The 27,320-nt window shown below is 41.4% G+C and overlaps 1 protein-coding gene across 1 annotated transcript; it reads left to right on the top strand.

Annotated features, from left to right (window-relative positions):
• Positions 1-381: 381 nt before the first annotated feature.
• atg2a (autophagy related 2A) lies at positions 382-26,893 on the top strand. Its single transcript, XM_063876383.1, has 42 exons — positions 382-923; positions 1,286-1,448; positions 2,639-2,788; positions 2,989-3,091; positions 6,614-6,758; positions 7,152-7,424; positions 7,692-7,791; positions 8,224-8,388; positions 8,794-8,936; positions 9,068-9,146; positions 9,336-9,582; positions 9,940-10,081; positions 10,461-10,559; positions 10,698-10,853; positions 11,558-11,831; positions 12,146-12,218; positions 12,466-12,634; positions 12,725-12,867; positions 13,055-13,167; positions 13,339-13,490; positions 13,670-13,802; positions 14,294-14,478; positions 14,567-14,647; positions 15,731-15,837; positions 16,164-16,256; positions 16,434-16,504; positions 17,904-17,980; positions 18,501-18,671; positions 19,176-19,302; positions 20,195-20,418; positions 20,607-20,836; positions 20,937-21,072; positions 21,573-21,794; positions 21,943-22,044; positions 22,265-22,349; positions 22,495-22,648; positions 22,798-22,867; positions 22,977-23,059; positions 23,485-23,606; positions 23,727-23,881; positions 24,175-24,333; positions 25,073-26,893. Exons 1-42 carry the CDS (start codon positions 753-755, stop codon positions 25,307-25,309), a joined length of 6,084 nt encoding a protein of 2,027 aa, XP_063732453.1. The 5' UTR covers positions 382-752; the 3' UTR covers positions 25,310-26,893.
• The last annotated feature ends 427 nt before the right edge of the window (positions 26,894-27,320 follow it).

Genomic DNA, 27,320 nt, shown 5'->3' with positions numbered 1-27,320 from the left:
TAACCTCCTTAAGCTTCCCAGCTAACACCAACTGCTCTCTAAATAAGTACTTATGTATTTGGAAAAACAACTTGATTGAGTAAAACATGATATGCCTACGTTTTTTTTGTCAGTGAAAAATAAATACATTATGAGCTCTAATTGATGTGCAAAAACTAAAGCTGAAATAAATCTAAAAGGAAATGAACCAAAAGAAAATCGATTCAATTATAATAAAGGTTCATGGTGGAATAAGAAAAAGAAAATACACTTAAAAAGCTTACTTTAGATATTTTAATATATATACCTTACAAAGATGGCGCCCAGGTTACGTCGGGCGTCATCTTTCTTTTCCGGGTTCTACGCTCGTCAAACATGACACGTGACGCACGTACGCTCACCATACCATCAGTTGGCGTATGATAACAATAAACAACCCTTAAACAAGAGATACGCAACAACGGGACCTGTCGCTCCGATTCGACACAAACACACCGAAAATATGAGTCGAAACAGCGGCAGACAGTAGGAGTAACGTATCGTCAAGTCGCAGGGGAGTCTCGTAAATCGTGACACTAAGGATTTCCGAGTATTTGTCAAGCCGTGGGGAGAGTTACGGTCTACCCCTTCCTTAGCCCCCTGCAGCTAGCTGTGGCTCATTCTTTGTTTTTGCTCACTTCGTGTTAGTCTGTTATGCAGTTGCCAGAGGACTGTACCCGCACTGGTTCTCCTCCGCCACCTCTTTGCTCCCTTTCCCCACTCTCTCTGGCCCTATGTCTCGCTGGCTCTTCCCCTGGTCAGGCTCAATCAAGAAACGGGCCTGTCGGTACCTCTTACAGCACTACCTCGGCCACTTTCTGCAGGAAAGACTGAGCTTGGATCAGCTGGGTTTGGACCTGTACAACGGCAGTGGTGTCATCAAGGAAATTAACCTCGATGTCTGGGTGAGATTTTATTACAGATAGGTGGCTGTCAACCCTGCACCACAGCAGCAGCCATCGTGTGTTTTTGTCGGGCTCATGCACCCTTGACTGTTTCGCAACTGCACTCGAGAGTTCAACAACAATCTGTAACGTCACACTCGGAGCTTAGCTCGCATTTCTTCGAGGAATCACATTCATGAGAAACATATCACCAGATGAACTTCAAGTCTGTCCAGTTTCTAACATTCAGAATTGATAGATTTCCCCCTGACGTGTGCTGTGCACTTCCTTTGCTTGAGTCTACATAAAGAGTGATAAGATAATATGGATTTCACATTTGTTTTCACTTTGTGTTTCTTATCACTGCTTCCTCCTTACTTCAGGCGGTCAATGAGCTTTTGGAGTCTCTCGGGGCTCCTCTGGAGATCGTGGATGGCTTTGTGAACACCATAACAGTAACCATACCCTGGCAAGCTCTCCTGACTGATCACTGCACTTTAGAGGTTTCTGGTCTCCAGATAACATGTCGACCCAAGTACAGGACCAGTAAGTTCACTTAAAGACAACTTGTTGAATCAACCTGTGGGACTCTCTCTTCTTGGGACACTGCATTTGCATCTGTTAGCCACATATAGAGTAAGGGGTTCTTTCCCAACACATGTTGGTAAAATTAGATAAGTATGGCCCAAAAGACTCGCTTAGTCCATGTTTTCCCCTAATACTCCTGATGTAGAGCTCTTTTACACCAAATAAGTGTCCATTTGGTAAGATCTGATATTTAAGTGCATTACTAAAAAATGTAAACAACAGGATTTGAGTGATGGTCCAAGAAAGATCATTTGACTACAAGTCTAGTCCATTTTGGTCTTATAATCAAACCACTGGCAACTACTCCAGTAATGTCCCGATAATAATATGCCTGTATGAACTACTCGATGTTCCTTTTTTTAATAAAATGTCAGAAAATAATCAAATCAAAATTCCAAAACGCAACAACAAGCATTCACTATGTCGTATATGAAGAAGAGAAAACATCATATCCTTACATTTGAGTAATTATGATTCATGGTAATTTGCTTTAGGAAATGCGTAGTTTTTTTTACCTGCTTGACTCCTTGGTGAACGAAAGATCAACAAACAGAAAAGTTCTTGATGATTTGAAGAATATGGGGCCCATGTTTAACAACAGCAATAGCTTACGCCTGTACTATTACTATTTTAAAGAAATCTACCTTCACAGGATCCCACTTTTGCAGATGTTCTCAATGTTCTTGTGAGTACTGTGTGCAGAAGTGTTTTGAATAGTAAGGTATTATTGTCTGAATAATTTTAACTTGGATTTTACTGCATAAATTGTGTGAGATTTGTGTTTTGATTCAGATTATCTGTTAAACAAGGCCCCTCATTTGCTTTAATTCATCATCATTTCTCTGTTTTTTGATTCTCTGTTCACCTAAGAGTCATGAAAATACTTTATTTTTCTTTAAAAAATGTAATTCAATCAATACAAAAATTGTTAAATCATAGATTATTTCAATTATCATTATTTATTTCCTGATAGTTGAATTCAATAAAATAATGCTCTTAGTTATACATTTAAGAAACCTGGATCTTCAAGTGTAAAGTGTAAACTTTATTTAACAATCTAATGAGATTTCTTGTGTTTTCACACTTGTCACTTACACTATGTCTCTGTCAAAGGTTAGAAATCACTGTCTCCCACTTCTTGTTTGCAGGTGGGGGATGGGACTCTCAAGGCTGGTCCTCAAGTATGACCTCCAGCATGCAGCTGGCTCAGGAGTGCCTGAAGGACCCCCCGGAGGCGTCAGAGGAACCCCCGGCCCAGCTGGAGGGGCTGGAGATGTTTGCACAAACCATTGAGACAGGTGAGTCAAAACTGAGTTCCACAACTCTGTGAGGAAGTGAAGTGGTGAAAAAACCGACTTCTAAGTTTCCCTATAGTAATAAGGTCAATTAGTAGGAATATTCTTTAAATAAATAACCAATCTGAGCACACTCAAGAAGGGTTGATTTAAATAAGTGCTGATGAACCTTTGTATGTCTCTCATCTCATCTGTGTTTCCAGTCCTTCGTCGTATTAAAGTCACCTTCATAGACACTATCGTTCGCATCGAGCACCAGCCCCTGGACCTGGAAACAGGCGTTGCCTTAGAGATGCACATCAAACGGTATGTCCTAGCTCCTTTTACAAGATTCAAATAAGCAGCTTCATTATTTCACCTCCTTTATCATTTCTGTCCTTTATTTTGTATTTTACAATTCTAAATAGTGTATTTGTTAATTCAACACGAACTCTGGACTTTTTCCCATTAGTTCTCTGTTGGGTCTCACTGTAGTTGGCCTTTTTATAAAAGTACATGTGTGAAAAAGTGTTCTCATAAATGGGCATTGTAATGACAACAGCCCTTCAGCGCATGTTATTGGGGGGGGGGATACACACTTAAACAGGATCTGAAGCCCTTTGGACAATAAAATAACAAAGATGCTACACAGGGTGAACTTTTTAACTAGCACTTCATTAATACTTGTGAATTCCCGTAAGTGGCTGCTATATTCTCTTTAGTTGTTCAGTATATGGTACGTCTAATGCCCACTATTCACAGTGGCAGGTTGACAAAAAGCATAACTCCCAACACGAGTTCCAGCCCTAATTGTCAGCATTACTTTCTAAATGTTTCCATCATACAAATAAAAGCTTCCAGATTTTTTATTTCCCCAGCTTTGTAATCAATACAACATTTCCTGCCAGAGAGAAATCATTAACAATTAACTGAATAACAAAATAGTAAGTGCTCAATTTAAAGTAAAAGTTTATTTGACCAATCCCTGCAGCTCTAATTGAAATTGGTAAACAGGTTTTGTCAAACATGCAGTAAAATACATCAAATCGTGGCAAACATTATATTTTTCTGTAATGATTACTCAAATCTATATTTTTTCTTTTAGTCATACTACCAGTTAACTGTCGCAACATTTTCATCAATGTGAAGGTTACGGCCTCCCCTAACATCCTATATTGACGACATCTTAAGTTCAGCCTGCAGTTATTTGACGCAGTAAAAAGCCAAGTTTATGACTGAGCAGAGGCCTCTTCTCTTTATCTGCAGACAGAAGATTAAATCTAATGCTTGGCTTAATTTTTTGCCTTCTCTCGTTCTTATACAGTGGGGCAAAAAAGTATTTAGTCAGCCACCAATTGTGCAAGTTCTCCCATTTAAAAAGATGAGAGAGGCCTGTAATTTTCATCATAGGTACACCTCAACTATGAGAGACAAAATGAGAAAAAAAAATCCAGGAAATCACATTGTAGGATTTTTAATGAATTAATTGGTAAATTCCTCGGTAAAATAAGTATTTGGTCACCTACAAACAAGCAAGATTTCTGGCTCTCACAGACCTGTAACTTCTTCTTTAAGAGGCTCCTCTGTCCTCCACTCGTTACCTGTATTAATGGCACCTTTTTGAACTCGTTATCAGTATAAAAGACACCTGTCCACAACCTCAAACAGTCATACTCCAAACTCCACTATGGCCAAGACCAAAGAGCTGTCAAAGGAGACCAGAGACAAAATTGTAGACCTGCACCAGGCTGGGAAAACTGAATCTGCAATAGGTAAGCAGCTTGGTATGAAGAAATAAACTGTGGGAGCAATTATTAGAAAATGGAAGACATACAAGACCACTGCTAATCTCCCTCGATCTGGGGCTCCACGCAAGATCTCACCCCGCGGGGTCAAAATGATCACAAGAACGGTGAGCAGAAATCCCAGAACCACACGGGGGGACCTAGTGAATGACCTGCAGAGAGCTGGGACCGAAGTAACAGAGGCTACCATCAGTAACACACTACGCCGCCAGGGACTTAAATCCTGCAGTTCCAGACGTGTCCCCCTGCTTAAGCCAGTACATGTCCAGGCCCGTCTGAAGTCTGCTAGAGGGCATTTGGATGATCCAGAAGAGGATTGGGAGAATGTCATATGGTCAGATGAAACCAAAACAGAACTTTTTGGTAAAAACTCAACTCGTGGTGTTTGGAGGAGAAAGAATGCAGAGTTGCATCCAAAGAACACCATACCTACTGTGAAGCATGGGGGTGGAAACATCATGCTTTGGGGCTGTTTTTCTGCAAAGGGACCAGGACGACTGATCCGTGTAAAGGAAAGAATGAATGGGGCCATGTATCGTGAGATTTTGAGTGAAAACCTCCTTCCATCAGCAAGGGCACTAAAGATGAAGCGTGGCTGGGTCTTTCAGCATGACAATGATCCCAAACACACCGCCAGGGCAATGAAGGAGTGGCTTCGTAAGAAGCATTTCAAGGTCCTGGGGTGGCCTAGCCAGTCTCCAGATCTCAACCCCATAGAAAATCTTTGGAGGGAGTTGAAAGTCCGTGTTGCCCAGCGACAGCCCCAAAACATCACTGCTTTAGAGGAGATCTGCATGGAGGAATGGGCCAAAATACCAGCAACAGTGTGTGAAAACCTTGTGAAGACTTACAGAAAACCTTTGACCTCTGTCATTGCCAACAAAGGGTATATAACAAAGTATTGAGATGAACTTTTGTTATTGACCAAATACTTATTTTCCACAATCATTTGAAAATAAATTCTTTAAAAATCCTACAATGTGATTTCCTGGATTTCTTTTCTCATTTTGTCTCTCATAGTTGAGGTATACCTATGATGAAAATTACAGGCCTCTCTCATCTTTTTAAATGGGAGAACTTGCACAATTGGTGGCTGACTAAATACTTTTTTGCCCCACTGTAAGTGCTGATGTCGGAGTTACAATATTACTGGTCACAGAAAGACATTTAAGCACCCTCTTGTGAGTGATAAAAAGGGAAATACCTTAAAAAAAGGCAGGTTCACCCTCTTAAATGTGGATAATACTGTTAGTTTAAACCCAACAGCAGAGATTCAAAAGGTTTAATGTCATATCACAGACACAGGAAAGGAAAAACTAGTGTCACAGGTCCTCAACAATGCAAGACGTAAAACACCAACAAACGACAAACCAACAACAATAAATATAGTTGAAGCTCAGGTGTTAAGTAATCTCATGGCCTGTGGGATAAAACTGTATCTGAGTCTGGTGGTTTTAGTCCTGATACTGCGGTACTGATTGTCAGGCAGCCAGTCCAAATTAAACGCCAGTCTTAAATTTGCAAAGTGATGGTAACTGAGCTCATCTTCAGTCATTCCCAAATACCCACTCATTTGATAAATCACCGGTTAGCTCCTTCTGTGTTTCTGTGTTTATTTCTGTTGAAACCACATGTCCCATGACTGGAATTCCATTTTGTAAAGTGTGTCACTGTCACACACTTGTTTTTGTGGCTTATTGTCGAGGCTGCTCAGGCTGTTGATCTGGGGTCAGTTAGCAGAAGGCTGTGTCCTCTCAAGTCCTTTACAGAACAACTGATTTGAGTCCCGTGAAGCATGTTACAGGAAAGTGTTTATTAGACAAGATGCCAGCTGATCATTTTCAGGTATATTTGTTTAAAACCATAATATAATTTCCTTACAATGCACCAAAGGGAGTTTTTAAGTCCTTCTAAATAAGGAAATCCCATTACCTTAAACCATTTTGTTTGCTGTCACAATGCAGGTGTGACTCTTTCCAATTTGCACCGAGAGATTTGAACGTGCACTAAAATCATTTCTGTGATTGTTTACTTGGTTCTCCAGGCTGGAGTACTTTGACGAGGCAGTGCGAGATCCATCCAGCCAGACTGCCGTGCCTGTCGACATCCACCAGCCGCCCGCCTTCCTGCACAAGATCCTCCAGCTGAGCGCCGTTCAGCTGTTTTACGACAGCACCGGCACAGTACAGGTGACGGAGACCTCACTGCTCATGACTCTTGATGTGTAATCTTTGTATCTATTTTTATGGTTTCTTTCACACTTGTATTCATGTATGTATATTATGTTAAAAACAACAAATATTAAAGAATAAATCTTAAGAGAAAGATGATGTGGATCAAATTGGTTCATAACTAAAAATCTCCAGCTATTTAGACCTTGATAAACCAGTTACATACTCCCACAATGATGGAAGGAACTTTTCTCTCTTGCTACTGTTTCAAAGTAATTACTATTTACATTTGTTTTATCAAAAATGCAATCTAGTGTCTTGTTAACTTGGAGAAACACATCACAATTAATATCAAATTGACACATGGCATTTATAACCTGAAAACCTCATAGATTTCTGCTCATTCCTTAGGGTCCTCTTAAAAAGCAACACCCTGAATCAACAACAGCAAGCGAGGGAGAGGAGGAGGAGGAGGAGGAGGAGGAGGAACAAGAAGAGGAAGAGGAAGAAGAAGAGGAGGAGGAGGAAGATGAAGAAGACGGAGATGATAATGATGAAGAGAAGGGGAAGCCCCTGAAATCCCCTCCCTGTCCTCCGTCTCAGCCACTGCTCATAGGAAGCTGTTCTGGTTTCATCGAGACCACCGTCAAGATCAAACAGAACGACATGCTGCCAGGACCAAAGGTGTGTGTGTGTGTGTGTGTGTGTGTGTGTGTGTGTGTGTGTGTGTGTGTGTGTGTGTGTGTGTGTGTGTGTGTGTGTGTGTGTGTGTGTGTGTGTGTGTGTGTGTGTGTGTGTGTGTGTGTGTGTGTGTGTGTGTGTGTGTGTGTGTGTGTGTGTGTGTGTGTGTGTGTGTGTGTGTGTGTGTGTGTGTAACATCCTGAAGGATTACTAATATATCTGCTCTCTCATGCTGACCTCTGCATCCTGTCTCTGTTCTCTGTTCATCAGTTTGAACTGGACGGGAAAGTGGGCTGTGTCCACATGCTGCTGTCTCCAGATCAAATAACCCATCTGACAGACCTGCTGGCTGCCCTCTGCATAGACACTGGTACAGTACAACACACCCACTGGAAACATAGTAACCTTTGAATGCTATGCCTTTTTGTTTTGTTTTCATGCATATGCTTTCTTTTTAAGCCTTGCTATTTCTATGTTGTAGCAGAGCAAAACCTGCTTCTAGAGCTTTATGAGGAGTAAAATGTACAAATTATGCCTACATTCATGCATGCAGTCACATAATAAAAACACAAATGTACTACTTCACTTATCACTAAGGCCTCAGGCTTTAGCAACAATAATGTGAAACTCCTCAGAGAGAGAAGGACTCTGACAGTAAGCCTGTATTGTTTCCTCAGTAGTTCAGAGCTGCAGGGTCGCACACATCTGTAAATGCCTCATGGATGTGAGGTCACACTCACATGTAATCTGTTCCTCTCTCAGACACATTCATAAGTAAGTTTGTCTGTCCCCTTCCCCTCAGAGGCAGACACTAAGTGTGGTGGAGCACTCAGTCGACCCTTGGACTCAGATGACCTGCGTCTGATTGAGGAGGACCTCAGTAAGCAGCTGGGCTCCAGTCCAAGAGACAGAGAGTGGGAAACTGAGCCCGATCTGGACCCCTACGTCACCTGCCAGGAGAATGGAGGTACTAAGGGAAGCAAAAGTACACTTAAAAACTGTCTGACATATATGATATAAAATATGTCTGCAATACATAATCACCTCGGGACTGCCTGCAGCACAACAAAGTGCAGCCAGTCAGTTGATGGCTGGCTGTCGGATGAGGAATTTGATTTGATGTATAGCAGAATTTAAAATGAGCTGAACTTGCATTTTGAATTTAAATATTGCAGTCAAACATGTTCATTCATTTGTTGGAAGCCAAAAGTTGTATTGACAAATTCAATATAAAAAACCTCAAAGATAGGACGCTTGATTTTTAATTAGTGCCGATTAGATTAAAGGTCCCATGCTCATCTCCCTGCACAAAGTATCCTGAAGTGTTAGTGTGACATTCTCTCTGTGTGTCTGTGTGTGTGTGTACCTGCAGAAATGTTTTTCTCCATGTGTCCTGCTGGAATGAGCAGTAGCGTGACGTCTGTGCGCTCTGGCAGCGAGTTCTCAGACAGCGATATGGAGTCCTCGACACACAGTCTGTCCAGCTTCACACAGCCGGCATCACTGTCTGCACAGGTACAGCCTTAAGTGTTTTAGCTCAAGATATTTTATGAAATCATATGTGCTCTAAAATACAGCGACCACGAGTTGAAATGTACTCATCAAATCTCCATCAGTCTGATTTCAACTTTATTTTTTCCTGCCAGGGCGTGGGGAACTGTCCCAGGAGGTATCCTGTAGCGGGCTGTCTGTCGAGTCTCCCCCAGGCAAGCGGTCGGACCAGAGGTAAAACACTGCAGTGCTGAGCTATGAAGGATGCTGACATATATGAAGTAGTGGTTTGTCCTTAAAGTTATTCTTTTCTTATGACCATTTTACAACGATGGTTTATATTCTTTTAGGATTTATGCCGACAGACCTTCCCTAACGTAATGTTTTAACAAAAGAACTGAGCAGTAATCCTTTCTGTTGCAGGACGCTCCCACAGCGGAGCAGAGCAGCTGAAGCCGGATGCTCTGCTGCGTCTGACCCTTGGAGGGCTCACCCTAACCCTGCTGCAGGAGGACCCGCCTTCTAATCCTGATGAAGCCTCGTCGTTGGCTCAGGTGTCTCAGGTGTTCTTCCGAGAGCTGGCCTTCTTCAAGGACAGCATGTTCAGCGAGAGAGACTTCCACCATCTGAGAGGCGGCTTTGCCAAGGCCTGCCCACAATCCCATCTCAGGTAGAATTTTTTTTTGTTACCTTTTGTGAGTTATTTATGTGGACATAGCCACCCAAATGATTTTATTTTACAACTATTACAGATAGAAAGGTACTTTGGACATGAAGTTTTAATATAACCAGGGGCTTGTGGAAGGTGAAAATATCATTAAAGATTTAGCTGAAGATACTGAAGGGCTTCCCTTTCTTAAAGACATTTGTTTCTGAAATGCAATAAACCGTGATGAAGGTAATATTCTGCAGGTTTTAAAAAGTGGTACACTTCTGAAATGCTTAATTCATTTGACAGAATTGTATTTGCAGCACATAATTGCAAACCTTTTTTTTTTTTTACTAACTCTTGATTTCTCTTCCCCAGAGTGACAGGCGCTGCAGTGCAGGTTGCTTGTGAGATGCGGAGTGGGTCACGCCACAGCCGGGCCGTGACCTCTGACCTTTCCTTCAGCAGACTGGAACTGTTAGAGTGCCTCTGGGAGGACGGGAAGCCCCAATACAGCGAGGTATAACTTCTGTTAATCTGTCTGATGCTGACTCTGTGGCTGTGTTCCTTCTGTAAAACTTTAAACATAAATACATCTTCATGCCAAGATTTTTTTCTTTTTTGGTTGTTCATATTTGTTCATTATATGTATTTAATTTAATGTAGCCATTAACACACAGTATAAACAGTAAGTGATCACAACTGGTCATTATAGGATCAGACATCTCAGTCTGTCAGAGTTGTTCTTTGTCTTTCTTTTTCACTACAATCAGTTGATATATTGTTTAACTAAGGCAACTTGCTCCTGTTTAGCGGAAGCAGTTTATGGCTGTTGTTCTCTTTCACTGATGATAAGGAAGAGTTAAGAGAACATTGTGTCTCTTTCTCTCTTTTTTCAGCTGCTTCAGTTCCAGAAAGCCGGTCTGTTCACAGTCGGAGCTGCAGCCAGACCATGTGCCCAACTACACTACGGTCTCACTGAAAAACACATGCGTAAAGTACGTATTTATACACACTTACCAACCATGACTTGATATGTATGCACATGTCAAGTCATGTTCAAAACCATTCTTACATAATAACTGGCAAGCATATCAATCTATCCCTTAACACATATGTGACGTGTGTGTTTGCAGGGTAAACAGCGAGTGGTGCGGCGGGACAGTGTAGTGCGGGTGGAGCTCGCAGAGCTGAGCGCTGAGCTCGACCTGGACATCCTCACTCGCCTGGGGAACCTGACCAAAGCCTTCGCCCACTGTCCCACAGACACTGCCGGACCGGGTCTCATGCAGGTGGGACCCTACATGCATTTATTCCATCATAAGGACATTTATTTCCATAAAAGAATAGCCCTAAAAACTACAGCAGTCAGTAACCCAATTAGACACATGCATGCAAACACAGTGCTTAGAAGAAATACGTCAAAGAAGAAGGAAGGATACCCTTAATCGTCCCACAGAGGGGGAAATTTTATGTGCTGCATTTGACCCATCCTAGTGTAAGGAGCAGTGGGCTGCCATATGCAGGGTGCCCGGGGAGCAGTGTAGGGAATGGTGCCTTGCTTGGGGACACCACGGTCACACTTGGTCTTTCGGGGACTTGAACTGGTGACCTTCCAGTTCCCAGGCCAAGCCCCTAACGACTTTGCCACCACCGCTCGTCCAGTCAGCACGACAATGGAAGACAAAAAATACATTTATTATAGAATAATGCTTTTATTTACACAAACATAAACCACTTTTCTGTAAAAGAAAATAAGAACTTTTTAAGAGTTGGTTCAGATTTAAGTGAAGTTGTTTCAAGTTGTTTTCTTTTTTGTTCTTATTCTTTGAGACTTTGATTAGTTAAGATTCACCAAAGAGCTTTCTGACGGGGTAAAGACGTAAAAATGTTCTAAATGTAGTTTACAGTTAAATAGATTTTTGTAAGTTTTTCTGCTGCAGGTAAAGCTTCAATAGTGACTACCATAAAACAGTTTTTCACTCTCTCTCCTCAGACCCAGAGCAGCGAGCTGTACTCCTCCTTCTCCCTCCTCTCCCCACACGCGGTCCTCAGGCTTCGTTTCCCCATACCCGACCTGCGGCCCCTCCCTCAGCGTCGACCTTCCACCCAGAGGGCAGTGCGGCAGGAGACTCTGGTGCTGGAGCTGACGGAGCTGGAGCTGAAGCACCAGGAGGCCCCGGACCTCCAGAGCGAGCAGCCTGCGGTGGGTCAGCCATGGGCCCCCTGCCTCACACAGCTGCTGGAGGCGTCCTTCACAGACCTGCACGGTGGGAACAAACACAGCCCTGTAAAGTAGCTGTGAGACTGAATATTCACGAGACAGTATACTGACCAATGCCTGACAGAGACAATCCAATGGGTTTCAATGTTTCTTTTTTATCAGGGTAATCCACTCAGTATTATTAATGCTTTCTCAGGACTTAAGACAGCCAACGCTTTGAACACCTCTTGATTTTGTTAATTAAACCATGTTTTATGTTACGTCATTACGAAGGTGGAAGTTGATTTTGATGCTTCTTGTTGCATGATTTATAACGACTCACTCATTTTACAATTACTGCCATTTGTTGTACCTCACCAGGGTCATATGAGGGCTGGGAGGGCGGCTCTTTCCCCTGTATCAGAGTGAAGAAGAACCGCGACTCTTCACCGAGGTTAGTCGTGGTGATTATGAGATTAATAGACGCATAATTCTCAATATGCTAGAAGCAAATGTTCAGTTTTTTGAGTGACATCCATTACACTGTATTCTTAAAGGACATTCATTACAATATAATACTTGTATTTGGGTTTGGATGTGGTCTTTAGATAAGCTTTCATTAGCTCTTGATGTGAGACAAAATATATTGTTATTTCTGTCCCTCAAGTCTGTATTACTTACTTTTCTCTTCCTGTGAGCAGGATATCCGTGCGTGTGCGTGGAGGTGACCCTCAGGGCCCGGCAGCAGGTCTGGGTGGGATGAACCTCATCAGTGACCTGGGGGCCGCCTTCTTCGAAAGTCACTGTGAAATCAACGACAAAACCAGCTCCCCGTTCTCCTCCAACCGCACCATGTTTGAGACTGAGGAGGTGTGCAGAAAGAACAAGTATTTATCAACCATCTTATCACAATTTCACAACAAACTCACCCCTTCTTGTCTCTCCTCCTACTTCCTTAAGATGGTGATTCCAGCCGACCCGGAGGAGATGCGTCAGTTTCAGGCGCAGTGTGTCGCTCAGTGTCAGTGTGCGGTGGACATCCACCTGCCGCTGGCCTACATCCTCCTGCCCAGCAAACAGGCCTTCCAGAGCTTCTACAACAGGTGCGTCAACACTACAGTATTTTATGTATTATCTGCAGGAGGATATTTTTATTGAATAGCAAGAATATGTCTTGAGCTGCTGCTATTAGTTTTGTCCAATTTTGTTACTTTTTTGGTCTTTATATTTGTCTTAGATCCTGCATCTGAAGTAACATTAATGTTTCTCACCCTTCCTTTCATCCAAAAGGATCAATAATGATCTGTTAATGTGGGAGCCTCCTCCCCCCTCCGCCAACAGTCCAGACCACAGCCGCCAGCACCACGAAGAGTTCCAGCTCTGCAAGTCGGCCTTTAGGCTGGGTGAGTTTTAGCACTTTGATGCAAAAACAAGATCTTTATTTTAACTAGATCTTTTATATATACCAAAACCTCTTTTATTAACCAAGCAGGCTTTGTTCAACAGGATTTTTGCACCTCCATTGATGAATTAAATTAAACAGTGTTAATATATCTTCTCTCTCTCTGCCATAGACTCTGATTCAGAAGAGGACGACCCTCAGTTCTTCTTGGCCAGTGATACATCTGGAAAGACAAAAGCTCCCCGTCCCAACCACAACCTCAGCCTCCTCTCCCTCACTGTGATCATCAGCAAAGGTCGCCTGCAAACCAGAACAGACAAGAAGGTGAGTCACATGGCGGCTCCCCATATCACAACTTCTAGACCTGAGACTTCACTTTGACTCGATTTAAAAACTGATAAAAGTTTGGTCCATTTACAATGCTTCATTATTTTACTTCATCCTTTTTTTATTTAGTCTTTGTGGTTTTTCTTTAATGTTTCAATTTCATCTCATTGCTTCAGGAGGAGCAGAGTCATGGGGAAATTGTGCTTGACCTGGAAGGGGGGAAGATATTCAGCGTGGCGCAGCACCAGAACGACCCCAATCTCAATTTCCTGTGTATAGAGAGCAGACGAGTGGAGCTCTACCATCGAGGTACACATTGTTATGTTGTTTGCAAACATTCAATTGTTAACAAACATTTTAAGACACCTATTCAGTTATGTTGAATCCAAAATAAAATGTTAAAAAACAAAAAAGAACACAAAAAAAAACGATCGAGGCAATCAGCAACTTCCATGTCCTGGGAGGTAAAATTACTTTTCCTTTTCTCAAAAGAGTCTGATGGCTTTTAAGAGCGTATATATATTTATCAAATGCTGCTCCATGCTGGGAACACAGACTGTATATCTGTCTTTCAGTGAGGTGAAGCAGTGAATTTAATAATGTAGCTAATATTTATTGTTATTTGAAGTGGCTAAATAACATTTTGCTGCTGCCCCCATTCAGAGCACTACATTGATTAACTCAGTCTGTTTCTCCTAACCGTGGTACGCCAACTGCTATCTCCTGCAAGTTACACTGACATCAGAATTGTCCTTTAATTTAAGTTTGTGGTCATAACTTTTTTTGTTACCCCCACACAGCGGTAGTGAAAGACACCCCCATCCCACAGCGGTTGGAAATACCCAAATTCAATCCTCCAAAGCACTTGGACCCTACTATCTACCCCACAGAGGTGGGGGTGAGCAGTGTGAGTGGAAAAGAGGGCGAGTTACAGATGTTATCCACAGCCATCAAAGTCACACTGGATCCACAGAGGGGTGTTAAGGTACGTTCTCCATAAACACCTGGTTTTGGAGTGAAGTTATAAATAGTTTAATAGTTTAAACAATGTTTGTTTTTGTCTCTCCTGGTAGGAGTTCCTAGTTGCCCTTCGACTTCAAGGTGCCACCATGAGACATAACATGACACAGACAAATCAAAGCTGGCATGAGCAGGTGAGCAGCAGTATGAGTACATAGACCGTAGAGTCTCTCAATATCTTTCTATTCCTCCATGGTGTTGTTTAAAAGTTTGTGATTTCCCAGCAAAACCAGTTACTAACATTGTATCATTCACTTTCTGTTTTTTTTAATGTCTGGGCATTTCATGAAGTGTTTCATATTTCCTGCTTACTTGCCCAGTGAAGTTGTAAACTTGGAAAGAGAAACAGCTGATGTATTTTCAGCCCTCTTAGACGTTTATGTCAGATTGAATGATTTGATGCCAGAAAAAGCACTCTCTCTCTCTCTCTCTCTCTCTCTCTCTCTCTCTCTCTCTCTCAACAAACATTTTTGTCATTCCACTTTAATTCAGAAATAGAAATGTATGAATGTGGAGTGCAATGTTGAGAGGGATATTGAGCACAGTGCAGCAGAGGAGTACAATGTTGTGCAGTTTTCAATCGACTATAGAGGGTTTCATCCTCCGATTCTATCCATTCTATCTATATTCTGAAAATGGGGTGCAACTGTGGCTTTTGCTAAACTAGCATGAAAAGGATAAAAGGGCAGCAATGAAGCTCTGGGCTAAACCTTTGTGTTCTTTATAAACAAAGAGTACAACCTTAAAATCAACTCTGAATCCAACTGGTTGCCGGTGTAGAGGTGCTTAGACGGGGGAAGTTTTGTCCGTACATATTACAGACGTACATATGACAAGAACAGACAGAAATCTTTCAATCTAGATATGAAGCATTTAAAAGAAGAATGCACAGATTTGGAAAACATGAACAATATCTTGTCTGTGCAGTAACATCAGCCTGCTTTTCATCACTAGTTCTTCCAGAAATAAATCACAGGACTTTTTTCCCTTTTTGCTCCAAAGGATGATTGTAGCCAGTAAAGTAAGATTTAATGAGACAAATTGAATAACCCAATAGGGCTGCAGCCTTTATTATTATTGCAGCAATTGTTTCTGCTTTATTTTCCAGTTAAACCATCTGATGCAAACCACACAGAAAGTAAATGATGTGGTCAAATTCCAAATGTGTGTCTGTTCCTGTTTTGCCTGCCAGCTGAGTTTGTGTTTGTTTGTTACAGCTTGTTGACTTTCTGGATGTCATTGATGATCCTATTCTGGGGTACACAGCACCCGCCGTCATTACTGTCCTCCACACACACCTCGCAACCTGTGCTGTTGACTACAGGTAAATAATATGCCTTAATCCGTTGCAACTTTATCTGCTTTTAAAAAACCCTCTTAAACATTTCTTGTGTGCATGTCTGTTTGCTGTCGATGTGTGAGACGGGATTATAAACTGTTATTTCATGTATGTGTGCGTTGTAGGGTTGGCTGAAAAGTTACTATAGAATACTCAAATTTCAATTAGGTTGAGTATTTATAAAAGTTTTCTATCTCTATATGTTTAACTGTAAACTAATGGATATTCCTGTAAATTAAATGTGATCCCATTAAAACGGATGGTAAAATCATCATTTATTTTGTCCTTATCTTTTTTTTCCTGTTCCCCAGACCTATGTATCTGCCGCTGCGCGTGTTGTTCACAGCAGAGTCTTTCTCTCTGTCCAGTAACATCATCGTAGACACGGCCACCTTTCACCTCAGGTACTGTCCACCTCTATCTGAACATGACAGAGGTCCAATAAATTAAACACATACTGAAAAACACAAGATGTTGGATTGTCAATTAGCACTTTAATATTTTTAAATGCTGTCCTTGTCATGTTTGTATCACATCACATGAGCTGGTGACTCACGTTGTAAGATTGTTGTATTTGTCAGATTCATCTTGGATGACTCTGCTCTCTACCTCTCTGACAAATGTGAGACTGACGTCGTGGACTTGAGGAGAGGTAAGGCACACGACAGAGACAGAGAGTGATAGGGGCTTTTGCTCTGATTTTAAGCTTTGGCTTGTGTGTTTCTTTATTTCTCTTTGTCAGTGTTGAAAGGTAATGAATGACATGTACTCAAGTACTGTACTCAAGCACAAGTAGAATTTGTTTTATATTCAGAGGGAAATATTCTCCACTACATTTCTTTGATGACTTTGGTTACTTTATATAAGAAGATGTGTTGATATTCGTCTTTTAATGAGTGTATCAAATACAATGATATGTATTTTGATATGTTTATTATACAGTCTATTTAACCAACCAACTGAATATACAATGATTAAAATCGGCTCTATTGCAGCCAGCAACAACATTAATAATACAGTTTTTTTTTTAATTGTGTTATTAGTACTTTTACTTATTCCACCACTATTATATATTGTGTATTCAAAACAACACAGTGTCAGGATGTTTGTTAGCTGCGTTACACATACCTTGGTCTATGGAAAATTCCCAATAGTGTCAGTGTGAGTTATATCAGAGCTGTTTAGCCTGAAGTCAACAACAGAACAGCTGCAGCTCACACTTAAAGAGAGAGTTCAGATATTTTGAAGTGGGGTTGTATGGGGTAATCAGTCAGCGTATTATCTACAGTAGATGTGTCGGCACTACCCCATTTTGGAGAGGCAGACAACAATAAGGGGACACATGTAAAGCAATGTATGGACGGGGGCAACAGCAAAACTTATTTAACCACCTAAAAAAAATATCCACCTCAAAATATCTTTCCAATGACTCCTTTGACTAAAACAGTTACTCACCTCGCAGAACACAGGAGTTGCTGATCCTGCTGGACTGACCAAATTCTAAAACAAAACACAGTAAAACAAACACCAGGATGAGGCAGCCGCCTCTGTAAGGTTAAACTACTTGATTATTTTAGGAGTCTGGCGGCTTCCAAGAAAGTATGTATAATGGCTTAAGTATATCGAAAAGGTCTCCTGGCAGCAAGGAAAAGCAATGAACCTAAACATAGTTTCCCTTAAAGTAATACTGACTTTATCTTGTTGCTAAAACATGATTTATTGTTGCTTTCCACAGCAATACATAGCCTTGCTCCCTCCCCCCTACTTCTGTCTGTTTTTCCAAATTGGGGCCTGCCGACCGCCATGATCTATAAGAATACACCTAGTACAAAATTGAGCAACTTCACTTGACTTCTAAAGAGGTTAAACATGTCTGTTGCTTTAGTCAAAGTGTTTGTACTTAAGTAACTGCTCTGACAGGTGTTAGTGAGTTAACTCATATTACTGTCAGGCACGTCTTTTATAAGGGCAAATTCAGTAGTTGTTATAAATGACATTAATAAGAGTCGGTGTCACTCTCATAACAACCACTATGTGTTTTTGTGTCACAGACTATGTGTGTGTTCTGGACATTGACCTGCTGGAGCTCGCCATCACCACATGGAAAGGCAGCGAAACGGGCAAGCTGGTGAGTGCTTGCTGTTTACATACCTGTGTCTCCTTCACATTCACTGCAGCCATGAACAAACAGCAAAGAAAACGACTGCCCCCACTGTGAAAATCTTAGGCAGACAAAGCCTTATTGTCCAATTTCTTTCCAAAAGCTATAAAAAGCACCGGCCCCGTGTTTATAAATATTAGTTTTACCAGATTCATTATAATAATAGCTTCAGGGAAACCAACAAGGCGACAAGAAACGCGCTGTGTGACAACAGTACAGATATGAACGAAGCCAGTTTAAGGTACGTTATGTAACAATCCAATGATGTTTTTTACATCCAATTGCATCAGTCTATTCTTTTGTGCCCTATCCATTTTATGCTTGCAGTATTCCAGCGTATGCATATTTTCTAGCTTACTGTTTTTGCTTACTATTTTCTTCTCTTTTCCGATCCTCCCTCCCATGAAACTCTCGCTGTCCCCATCTTTATTGATTCTCCTGTCTTTAATGAAACGTGCTTCTTGTGGTTCCTCTCTTTGCTCTCCAGTCTCAGCCTCTCTTTGAGCTCCGATGCTCCAATAATGTGGTTCACCTTCACACCTGTGCTGATTCCTGCGCCGCCCTGGTTAATCTGCTGCAGTACCTCGTCTCGCAGGGTGACCTGCACCCCCCGCCGCGACACACCTCACCCACCGAAATCGCTGGCCAGAAATTACCAGTAAGTCGAAAGAGAGTTAAAATAAAATACGAACATAGATTGTTAAGAATATATAAATTGGTCGTGACTGTTGAAGGTCTACAGATGTTTAAATGTACATGACAAAAACTGAATAGCACTGCACAGTTTAAGCATAGCAGCTTGAATAAAACTCTCCACATTTAACAAGATTTGGAGCTCATTTTTTGTATGATTTGAATTTCTATGACTAACCTGTATGTACCTAGGATCTTATGGAAATAAATGGGCAAGACAGTAGCATACATGTTTACAGTTACATTTTTAAACAATTTATTCCCATAACAAACATATGTCTATTTGTACGCCGATGTAAAATATGTGGAATATACCAAGAAATCTGGAAAAGTATGGATTTTTTTGTGAAGAAAATGTGTGTTTAACTAATTGAATAGTGCCAGTCTTATATAGAACAGTTCCATCAAAGTATTATTAAGATACAATGTCATTTTCAAAATGTTTTCATTTGATTTTCTGTTTTGTTAGCTGTCAGAAAGTCCTGCGTCGATGCTGCCCTGCCCTCCAGCTGAAACCGCAGAGATCAACCAGTACGACCTCGCTGATGCCTTAATCGACACGGACAAGAGCCACCGAGAAGAGAGTTCAGATCCTGGTACTGAGCAGTTTCTCTTTTTACACTTTTAAACATCCAAACAGGATTTGATTTAGTGAAATTCTGCAATCACCCATGTTTCCTGGTATAAAGGAGGAGCGCTGTGGGCTTATTTATTTAAACTTGTTTCCACATGTGCTATAAAACTTAAGCTAGATCCATACAAAGGAGTGTATTGTCCAAATGAACTGAATTTCTAAGATGAAAACAAACATGAAACTGGGTCCCTTTTCTGCCAGATTTAACTTATCCAATAATAACAATATAAGAAACCGTATGCACCATCCCAATAGTTTTTATTTTAGTATAGTTTTGACTTTCCCAATTGTATTTAGTTGATGTTTGTTTTCAGCTTTTTAGTTCACTGTAGTCGTGGTTTGCAGCTATCTACAGTATACCTGCGAAATACATTGTTGAAGGATTTTGACTTAATGGCCATAATGTTTGAATTGGGTCTGGAAAGTAATACAAATGATCTTATTTATTAAATACGAAACGATCAGATTTATCAAAATTTGCTTCGAAAAAGATATTTCTGTAAGACAACAGCACATGAGAAAAACTCAAGTAATTAAGTGTAAAGCATGGCGCCATCCCCTGAAGTATTAAATAAAAAGAGTCTTTGAGAAATTCTCCATTTATTGGTAGTATATGTTATCTAAAGCTGAAAGGAATTAACTTACTTTAAAACTATTATTATTATTTATTTAACTTTTTTAAAAGATATTTTTTCATTTAGTTTTTGAACCTAAAATTTCCCTGCTTATTATTTAACTTTCAGTTTCAGTTTTGCTAATAACCCCACACTGCACGTGCACAGGGGGTTTATTTATTCCCTGTGGAATATCTGCTTATTTCTGATCTCTTACCAGACTGATATTTCTTCTTCCAGGTTCACCCTCCATGCTGAGAGGCTCACCCGTCTCGGTCTACCTGTTCCCGGGCGAAGCCCCAAAGCGAAGCCCCTCCGTCCTGCAGGTTGAAGACGCCGAGCTTGATGGACTGGTTGCCACAGCAACAGAGGCGCAGGTGGATATGATGTCAGAGGATGGCTCCGAGGGCTCGACCGACAACGATGACTTCTGCATATTGGAGGCTCCTGGGATGGGCATTCCTGTGAGTCTCTGCTTGATTTCATGGTCCTGTTTTTTCTTACCAATAGGCTCACTTCAGAAAATATCCCGTATGTTTACCCACAGAGATGTTACTCAGTGTGGTATATCTAGAAAATCTGTGATTTCTATAGTAAATATTCTCAATGAACGTTCAGTTGAATTTCATTTTAAATGTTTTGTTTGTTATAGCCGCGGGACGGGGAGCCGGTGGTGACGGTGATGTCTGAGTGCCCCATCAGGCTGAAGGAGAGTCACTTCTCCAGACCTCGAGGCAGCTCAGACCTGCTGCGAGCGCCGAGCCGCTTCCCGGTCCCGCAGAGCAGAGTGGTGCTGCGGGAGATCTCGGTGGTCTGGCACCTGTACGGGGGCAAGGACTTTGGGGGCAAGCCCATGTCAATACATGCCCAAAACACTAACAGGTAACACATCCTAGATGGTCATGGGAATGATTCACCTGTGTGTTTGATTTTTCTCTTTCAATTTGATTCTTTCTCTCACCATCTCTTATTCCTTCTGCAGAGTTCGGTCAGCCCCCGCCGGTATTCGTGGGTCCCCATCTCGCTCTGTCGCTCCCTCCCGCCCCCAGAACTCGTGGCGCTGGGGCGGAGGAAGCGGCCGTCAGCACACACTACTGATGGAGATCCAGCTCACCAAGGTAGATTCATACAGTGTGTGTGTGTGGGATCTAAATTGTGATCAAACTGAGAAGAGAAATAGTTGTACGTTAGTTTATCTGATTATATTTATTTGTTTTGCAAATAAAATGAATTGACCAACAAACCTACACAATTAAGGCATTAGTTTAATTCAAAATCGTGTTTTATTGCAATCCGTTTTTTATCGCTGTCAAAATTTGAAAGGATGGTTAACGGAATCGTCGAAGATTGATACTTCTCTCATATGGAGTGTTTATGCTGAGCTGGCTCCACATATTAATCATACAGACATTTAAGTGGTATTGATCTTCTCATATATCTCTTGGCAAAGAAACAGCACACTGTCAAACTAAGAACTCAAATTCAACCTGAAACTAAACAGCTTCCCTTATTAAAATGGCTCTATATTTCCCTGTAGTTTCACAGCTTCACCAGTTCCAAACAAACACATATAACATATTTACCTTCTTCAACACCTCCCTCTTTTTCTGTCCTCCAGGTGTCCTTCCAGCATGAGTCCTATCCAGTGGCAGTAGCGGGGCAGGAGGGGGAGGGGTCTTTGTCAGCTGGCGTCGGTCCCGGGGGCGAGCAGCCCATCTCCAGACAGGTGTTCATCGTCCAGGAGCTGGAGGTCCGAGACCGACTGGCCTCCTCACAACTCAACAAATTCCTTTACCTCTACACCAGCGAGAGCATGCCGCGCCGAGCCCACTCCAACATGGTGAGACAGCAGAGAGGGGGGGGGAGGACAGAGGGACTTTGGATTTATAAACTTTTTGATGTTGGGATTTTAAGCTCATGGAATATCAGATATTTTCCTATTGAAATGATTTGATGCTATGATATTGATTGTGCGTTACTTGTTGCAGCTGACAGTGAAAGCCCTACAGGTTTGTCCAGAGTCTGGCCTCGGTGGACCAGAGTGCTGTCTTCGGATCAGCCTGCTGCCACTACGTCTTAACATCGACCAGGTAACTCCAGCTCCTGAGACTACTGAGTCCATGACACTCTAGACTAGTAGAGCCTGAAATGTTGTTTTTGTGTAGGAAATTAAGAAAACAAATTACATAAACATACAACTCTGTTTGACATTCATTGCAGCATTAGAACACTATTGGAGAAAATGTGATCTTATCCTTCCAATAACTGTTGATTTTTATTAGTTTATTGGTTTTTCTCCTCCCTTTCCAGGACGCACTGTTTTTCCTGAAGGACTTTTTCAGCAATCTAGCTTCCTATGTTAACCCTTACCTGCCTGTGGACCCTGCATCCGAAGGTGAGCCTCACCTGATCATGTTTTACTTTCTTGCTGCATATTTCATCAATTGTCGTTCTTTCATGTAGATCCGAGGACTGCGTCTCATCACTCATTCATTATATTCATTATTATCTTTCTATATCCCTCACCATTTGTTTTTCAGCGAAGGCAGAGCCCTCCCAGAAGGCCTCTGAGGAGGCGGAGGCAAGCGCTAGTCTGGGACCTGACCTCTCAGCGTCTGTGGAAACCACCTTCAGCGAGCAGAGCTCCTCCTCTGCCGGCTCCACCTCCTCCGCCGACCAGCCCATCTACTTCCGGTACGTAAACACAAACTCACCTGAAGGCTCGGAGAAAGTCTGATTCTGCTTTTTTAAACCAAAGGGTGTTATAAGCAATATATATATTTTTAGCGAATACACAATTTGTAAAACATACTCACAACCTGTTGCTGCTCTGCAATTTTCAGGGAGTTTCGATTCACCTCTGAAGTGCCTATCTGGCTTGACTATCAAGGCAAACATGTCGTCATTGAACAGGTGAGAGGTCACTCAAACTGCATTAAAGACATCTTCAGGATTTATAAGGATTTGATAGGAAAATAATTGTGCGCTAACTGTATTTTCTGACATGCTCTTTGTTTCACAGGGAACGTTTGCAGGAATCCTGATCGGTCTGGCCCAGTTGAACTGCTCTGAACTGAAGCTGAAGAGGCTCTGTTGCAGACACGGGTAGAAATACATACTCCATTGATATACCAAAAACACACCAGACATATAGACAACATATACAGAAACTGCAGATCTTAACAAACATTTTTAGTCCTTAGCCTGCGTTAGGTCACAGACAAAAAATGACTTAATGGAAAAGACAGCCATTATCAAGCCTTAGATTAGAAATGATAGTTTACTGTACATATTCAATATGTAAAAGGCACACATTTGAGAATAAATACAGTCCCTCCATTTATTGAGTTAAGTTATCATATTTAATATCTGTGGACAATCCTAGCTTGTACAATTTGTATGTTTTGGTAAAAATATGTGTTATATTTTTCATCTAGTACATTTAATGTGCTGTACTTTGTAAGGACTACTATTTAATAAAACAGAAGGGGCATTTTTTTTCTTAATCTTTGTTCTTCAACCCTTTGTAGTCTCCTTGGTGTGGACAAAGTGATCCAGTACGCCGTCACAGAGTGGCTGACGGACATCAGGAAGAATCAGCTGCCGGGCATCCTGGGAGGAGTGGGTCCCATGCACTCGGTGGTCCAGCTGTGTGAGTTCATACTGCCTCGAACACGCTTCTGTACACTGTGTCAGCTTAACATTTTGTATCCTGTTTTATCTCTCGGTTCATTCTCTTTTCCCTTCCTTCCATCTCTTTGTGTTTCTGCAGTCCACGGAGTGAGGGATCTGTTCTGGTTGCCCATAGAGCAGTACAGGAAGGATGGACGTATTATCCGAGGTCTCCAGAGGGGGGCAGCCTCCTTTGGCACGTCCACAGCTTCAGCTGCTCTGGAGCTCAGCAACAGGCTGGTGCAGGCCATACAGGTACTGACACTGAGAGGGAGTCTCAGTGTATTTGTTTTAGAATGAAAATGTTGGTTTTGTTTCATTTGTTTTCCGATGTGTCCCGATTATTTTAGGTTAAGGTTAAACTTTTAAAAATGTTAGTTTTTTTAGTGCAGGGAAAATGTGCAATGGCCATAATCAAATTCCTGCTGTTATAACCATGACTCAACTTTTTACCAGGCAGTTTTGTTTTGGTTTAGTTTGAGTTTTTTCTTCAGGATATGGAAGGCTAAAGGAATATTATTTCTGATGTCTGTGTGCTTCTCCTACAGGCCACAGCAGAGACGGTGTATGACATACTGTCTCCAACTCCCCCCCTGAACCGCTTTGCCATCACAGAGGGCCGGGCCCCCTCCAGCCGGCCCCGCAGAGCCGCTCAGCCTGCAGACCTGCGAGAGGGCGTGGCCAAGGCCTACGACACCGTCAGAGAGGTACTCAAACTTACCCTCAAAATGTATTATTGGAACTTTTAGAGAAAAGAAAATCCAAAAATAAGCACATGCTTTTCTTTCAGCGTACTCACTCACTTTCTTCCCATTTGCTGTAATAATGTTATTATATGAGGAACCTATCTTCATGATCAGGGTTGGGGGTTGGAAATCTCTGCAGCTTCATCTCTCCTGAAGAATTTCTTAGCAACATTTATTTACTTTGCATTGATGTTTATCCTTCTTTGGGGAACAAAATGTAGTGGAGAAAATCTAAAAATAAGGTCCACCAAATAATGAACGTCTGCAGTGCAGGAGGGGTAGAGGAAAGATCATACTGTAACATAAAGTGATGCATTGTGCATGCAATGCATATTTAAACAGGTTGTCTGATTTAGACCTAAAATTATAAGTCAAGTGAATGAATAAGTTAACATTTGAACAATCTGTTCATTGGGTGTCATTATTTTGCTAAAAGGCCTAAAAATGTGCTATCGTATACTCTCACATTTTTTCTTATGTGATATTAATCGAGAAGTCTTAAAATCTTAAAATGATGTGTGGAAAAAATTGAACATTTCCCATTCATTATGGGCTCCAGGAACTAGATCAGACCAGAGTAGACCAAACAATAAATTGATTAATAGACATCCCAGTATTGTCAATGTCTTGTTTCTTATGTGCATGTACGTCAATGTACTGAAACACTAAATATTGTGCCCTCTGTCCCGCTGCTCTCCAGGGAGTGATTGACACGGCTCAGACCTTGTGCGATGTAGCATCCCGCGGCCATGAACAGAAGGGTCTGCCCGGCGCTGTGGGCGGCGTCCTGCGCCAGATCCCGCCCACTGTGGTACGACCTTTAATAGTGGCATCTGAAGCAACCTCCAATCTGCTCGGTGGGATGAGGAACCAGATCAAACCAGATGCCCGGAAGGAGGATTTCCTTAAGTGGCGCACGGAGGATGGCCAAGAATGATGACAACTTTTTTTGTGTCTATGTGAGACAGAGAGAGAGAGAGTGTGTGTGTGTGTTAGTGAGATTGTGATTTGGGGAGGTTCTAGCTAAGGGAGCGCAATCCAGGTTTTGAATGTGTATGTGCATGTGTGTATGGACTAATGACAGTCAGTGTTCGCTCTAATGCAAAAACAAAGCAACGACTAACTACTACTGCAGTTACCAGTGTTTCATTTGGCTCCATCTTACATGAACTCACCAGATATAATTAATCCATTTTGTAAGAGCTTTCGTCATATTCCTCTGTAATACAGTCAGCAGATTCTCGTACTGTCTGTGAACACATATCACCGTCACTCAACTGGCTTCATTTTCACTCTCAAGGTTTGCTTGTTCATAAGTAAGACGCACATTGTGGCCACATCATGTACTCTGAACTCTGCTGCTTGAAACAGTTTGTATTTTAAATTAAGGAACGGATATCTGGCACAATTTCACTTTCTTCCAAGGTCCACGTAAAGGTAGGAGGGAGAAGTTGAACTTTTGCCAGAAATCACTTCTAATTTCATTATAATTCACCCTTCACTAGCTGAGTCACGGTTTACTTTATTTTGGTGTGTTGAGCTGGCACATGATGTGACCCGCCCTTCGGTCTACTTGTTGTCCAGTGATGCTCATAGTGGAGATTATGAGACATTTTAATGAAGTGTCCTTTGCTAACAGCTTCCAGATGTCTGCAGATGCTTTTCCCTCTTGGCGTATAACACATCATTTGTTCAGCTTTGGCCCCACTGCTTCTCTCAGTGTTGTTAATTGTGCCATAAAGCTTGCAGAGTGCCCTTTTTAATTAGTTTGTGTTGCCTTCCTCAAACCTGCACCCTCCCTGCTACTGTACACGTACAACACACACTGGCTCACATGGACACATACCTGACTGAGAACTGATGTTTCCGGACTGAACAGAGATAAAGATCACATGGAGCCTTTAAACTCTGTAGCACATAACCTAATTTAGAGCATCTCGAAGTAAAGTCTCAGCCGTTTGTAACTTGCAGTCCAGATGTCAGCCAGTGGTTCTTCCTTCTGCCTTGCAGCTCATTCGTGGTTGTTTCCATTAAGATAAAAACTGGTTTCTGGATGAGCCAACTCTTCAGCGTTGCTTTGCCCTCTCCTTTAATTGCCTTCCTGCATTTTTTATGTTTCTTTGTTTTTTTTTTATTCTGTTAAAACATTAAGTATTGTCATACTTGTTTTCAAAGTAAGAGTTTAAAGGATGTGAATCTAGTGACGATGGAGGAAAAAAGTTGGGGGATTTGTGGTTTAAAAAAAAAAGTTTTACATTTTTATCCTTTTTGGTTATTCAGTGTAAGGGATAGGTGTCCCTGTTTGAGTGTGTTTGTGTGGGTGGGAGAGAATGAGAGTGTGTGTTTGTGTGCGCGCATGATGCATGTCTGTGAAGGTGACAGTTTGATGCTTGTTACACCTCTTGTGTGTAATTACTATTTACTATATCATAAACCGTATGAATGACCTGTATAATACAAAGATGAGGAGTATACAAAATTAATACAAAAAAATAAAAAATTTGAGTATAAAAAATGAAAACCATCTCTGCCTGAGTTCTTTGCTGATCTAACTTGAGTAAACATCTGAATGATAGTTTCCCAGTGAAAATTGTAAATATTACCAAAGAAAAAAAGCTATTAACTTTAGGTTTCAGAGCTTTCTCTTTTTTTTTAGGTTCTTTTTTTGATCCAGGACCCCTTATAAAATAGACAATCTACCAAGGACCCCCTCCTGTATGTTTCTTGAAATAATTTGACTTGTTTTTTACAAGACAAATATATTGATATATGAAATTAATAAGACGTATTCAAAATGCAGTATCACAACACAGTTTGCCTATAAAACAAAACAACTGAAATTTACTGTAGATGCAGTAATTGTTAGTAATAAATACAGTTACTACAAAATATGAAGGGCAAATTAAGAGAAAAAGGCTAATTGAAGTGCATTTCAGAAGTCACAAATC

The sequence above is a fragment of the Eleginops maclovinus genome, chromosome 23 (assembly GCF_036324505.1).
Source record: "Eleginops maclovinus isolate JMC-PN-2008 ecotype Puerto Natales chromosome 23, JC_Emac_rtc_rv5, whole genome shotgun sequence".
Lineage (NCBI taxonomy): Eukaryota > Metazoa > Chordata > Actinopteri > Perciformes > Eleginopidae > Eleginops > Eleginops maclovinus.
The sequence above is the reverse complement of the archived record's forward strand: the minus strand, read 5'-3'. Positions and strand labels throughout refer to the sequence as shown.

Coding starts and splice junctions, on each gene's coding strand:
- atg2a (XM_063876383.1), top strand. CDS start 753: ATGTCTCGCTGGCTCTTCCCCTGGTCAGGCTCAATCAAGAAACGGGCC. Junction 9,583..9,939: donor TGCCCACAATCCCATCTCAG/GTAGAATTTTTT, acceptor TCTCTTCCCCAG/AGTGACAGGCGCTGCAGTGC. Junction 22,350..22,494: donor TGTGGACCCTGCATCCGAAG/GTGAGCCTCACC, acceptor TTTGTTTTTCAG/CGAAGGCAGAGCCCTCCCAG.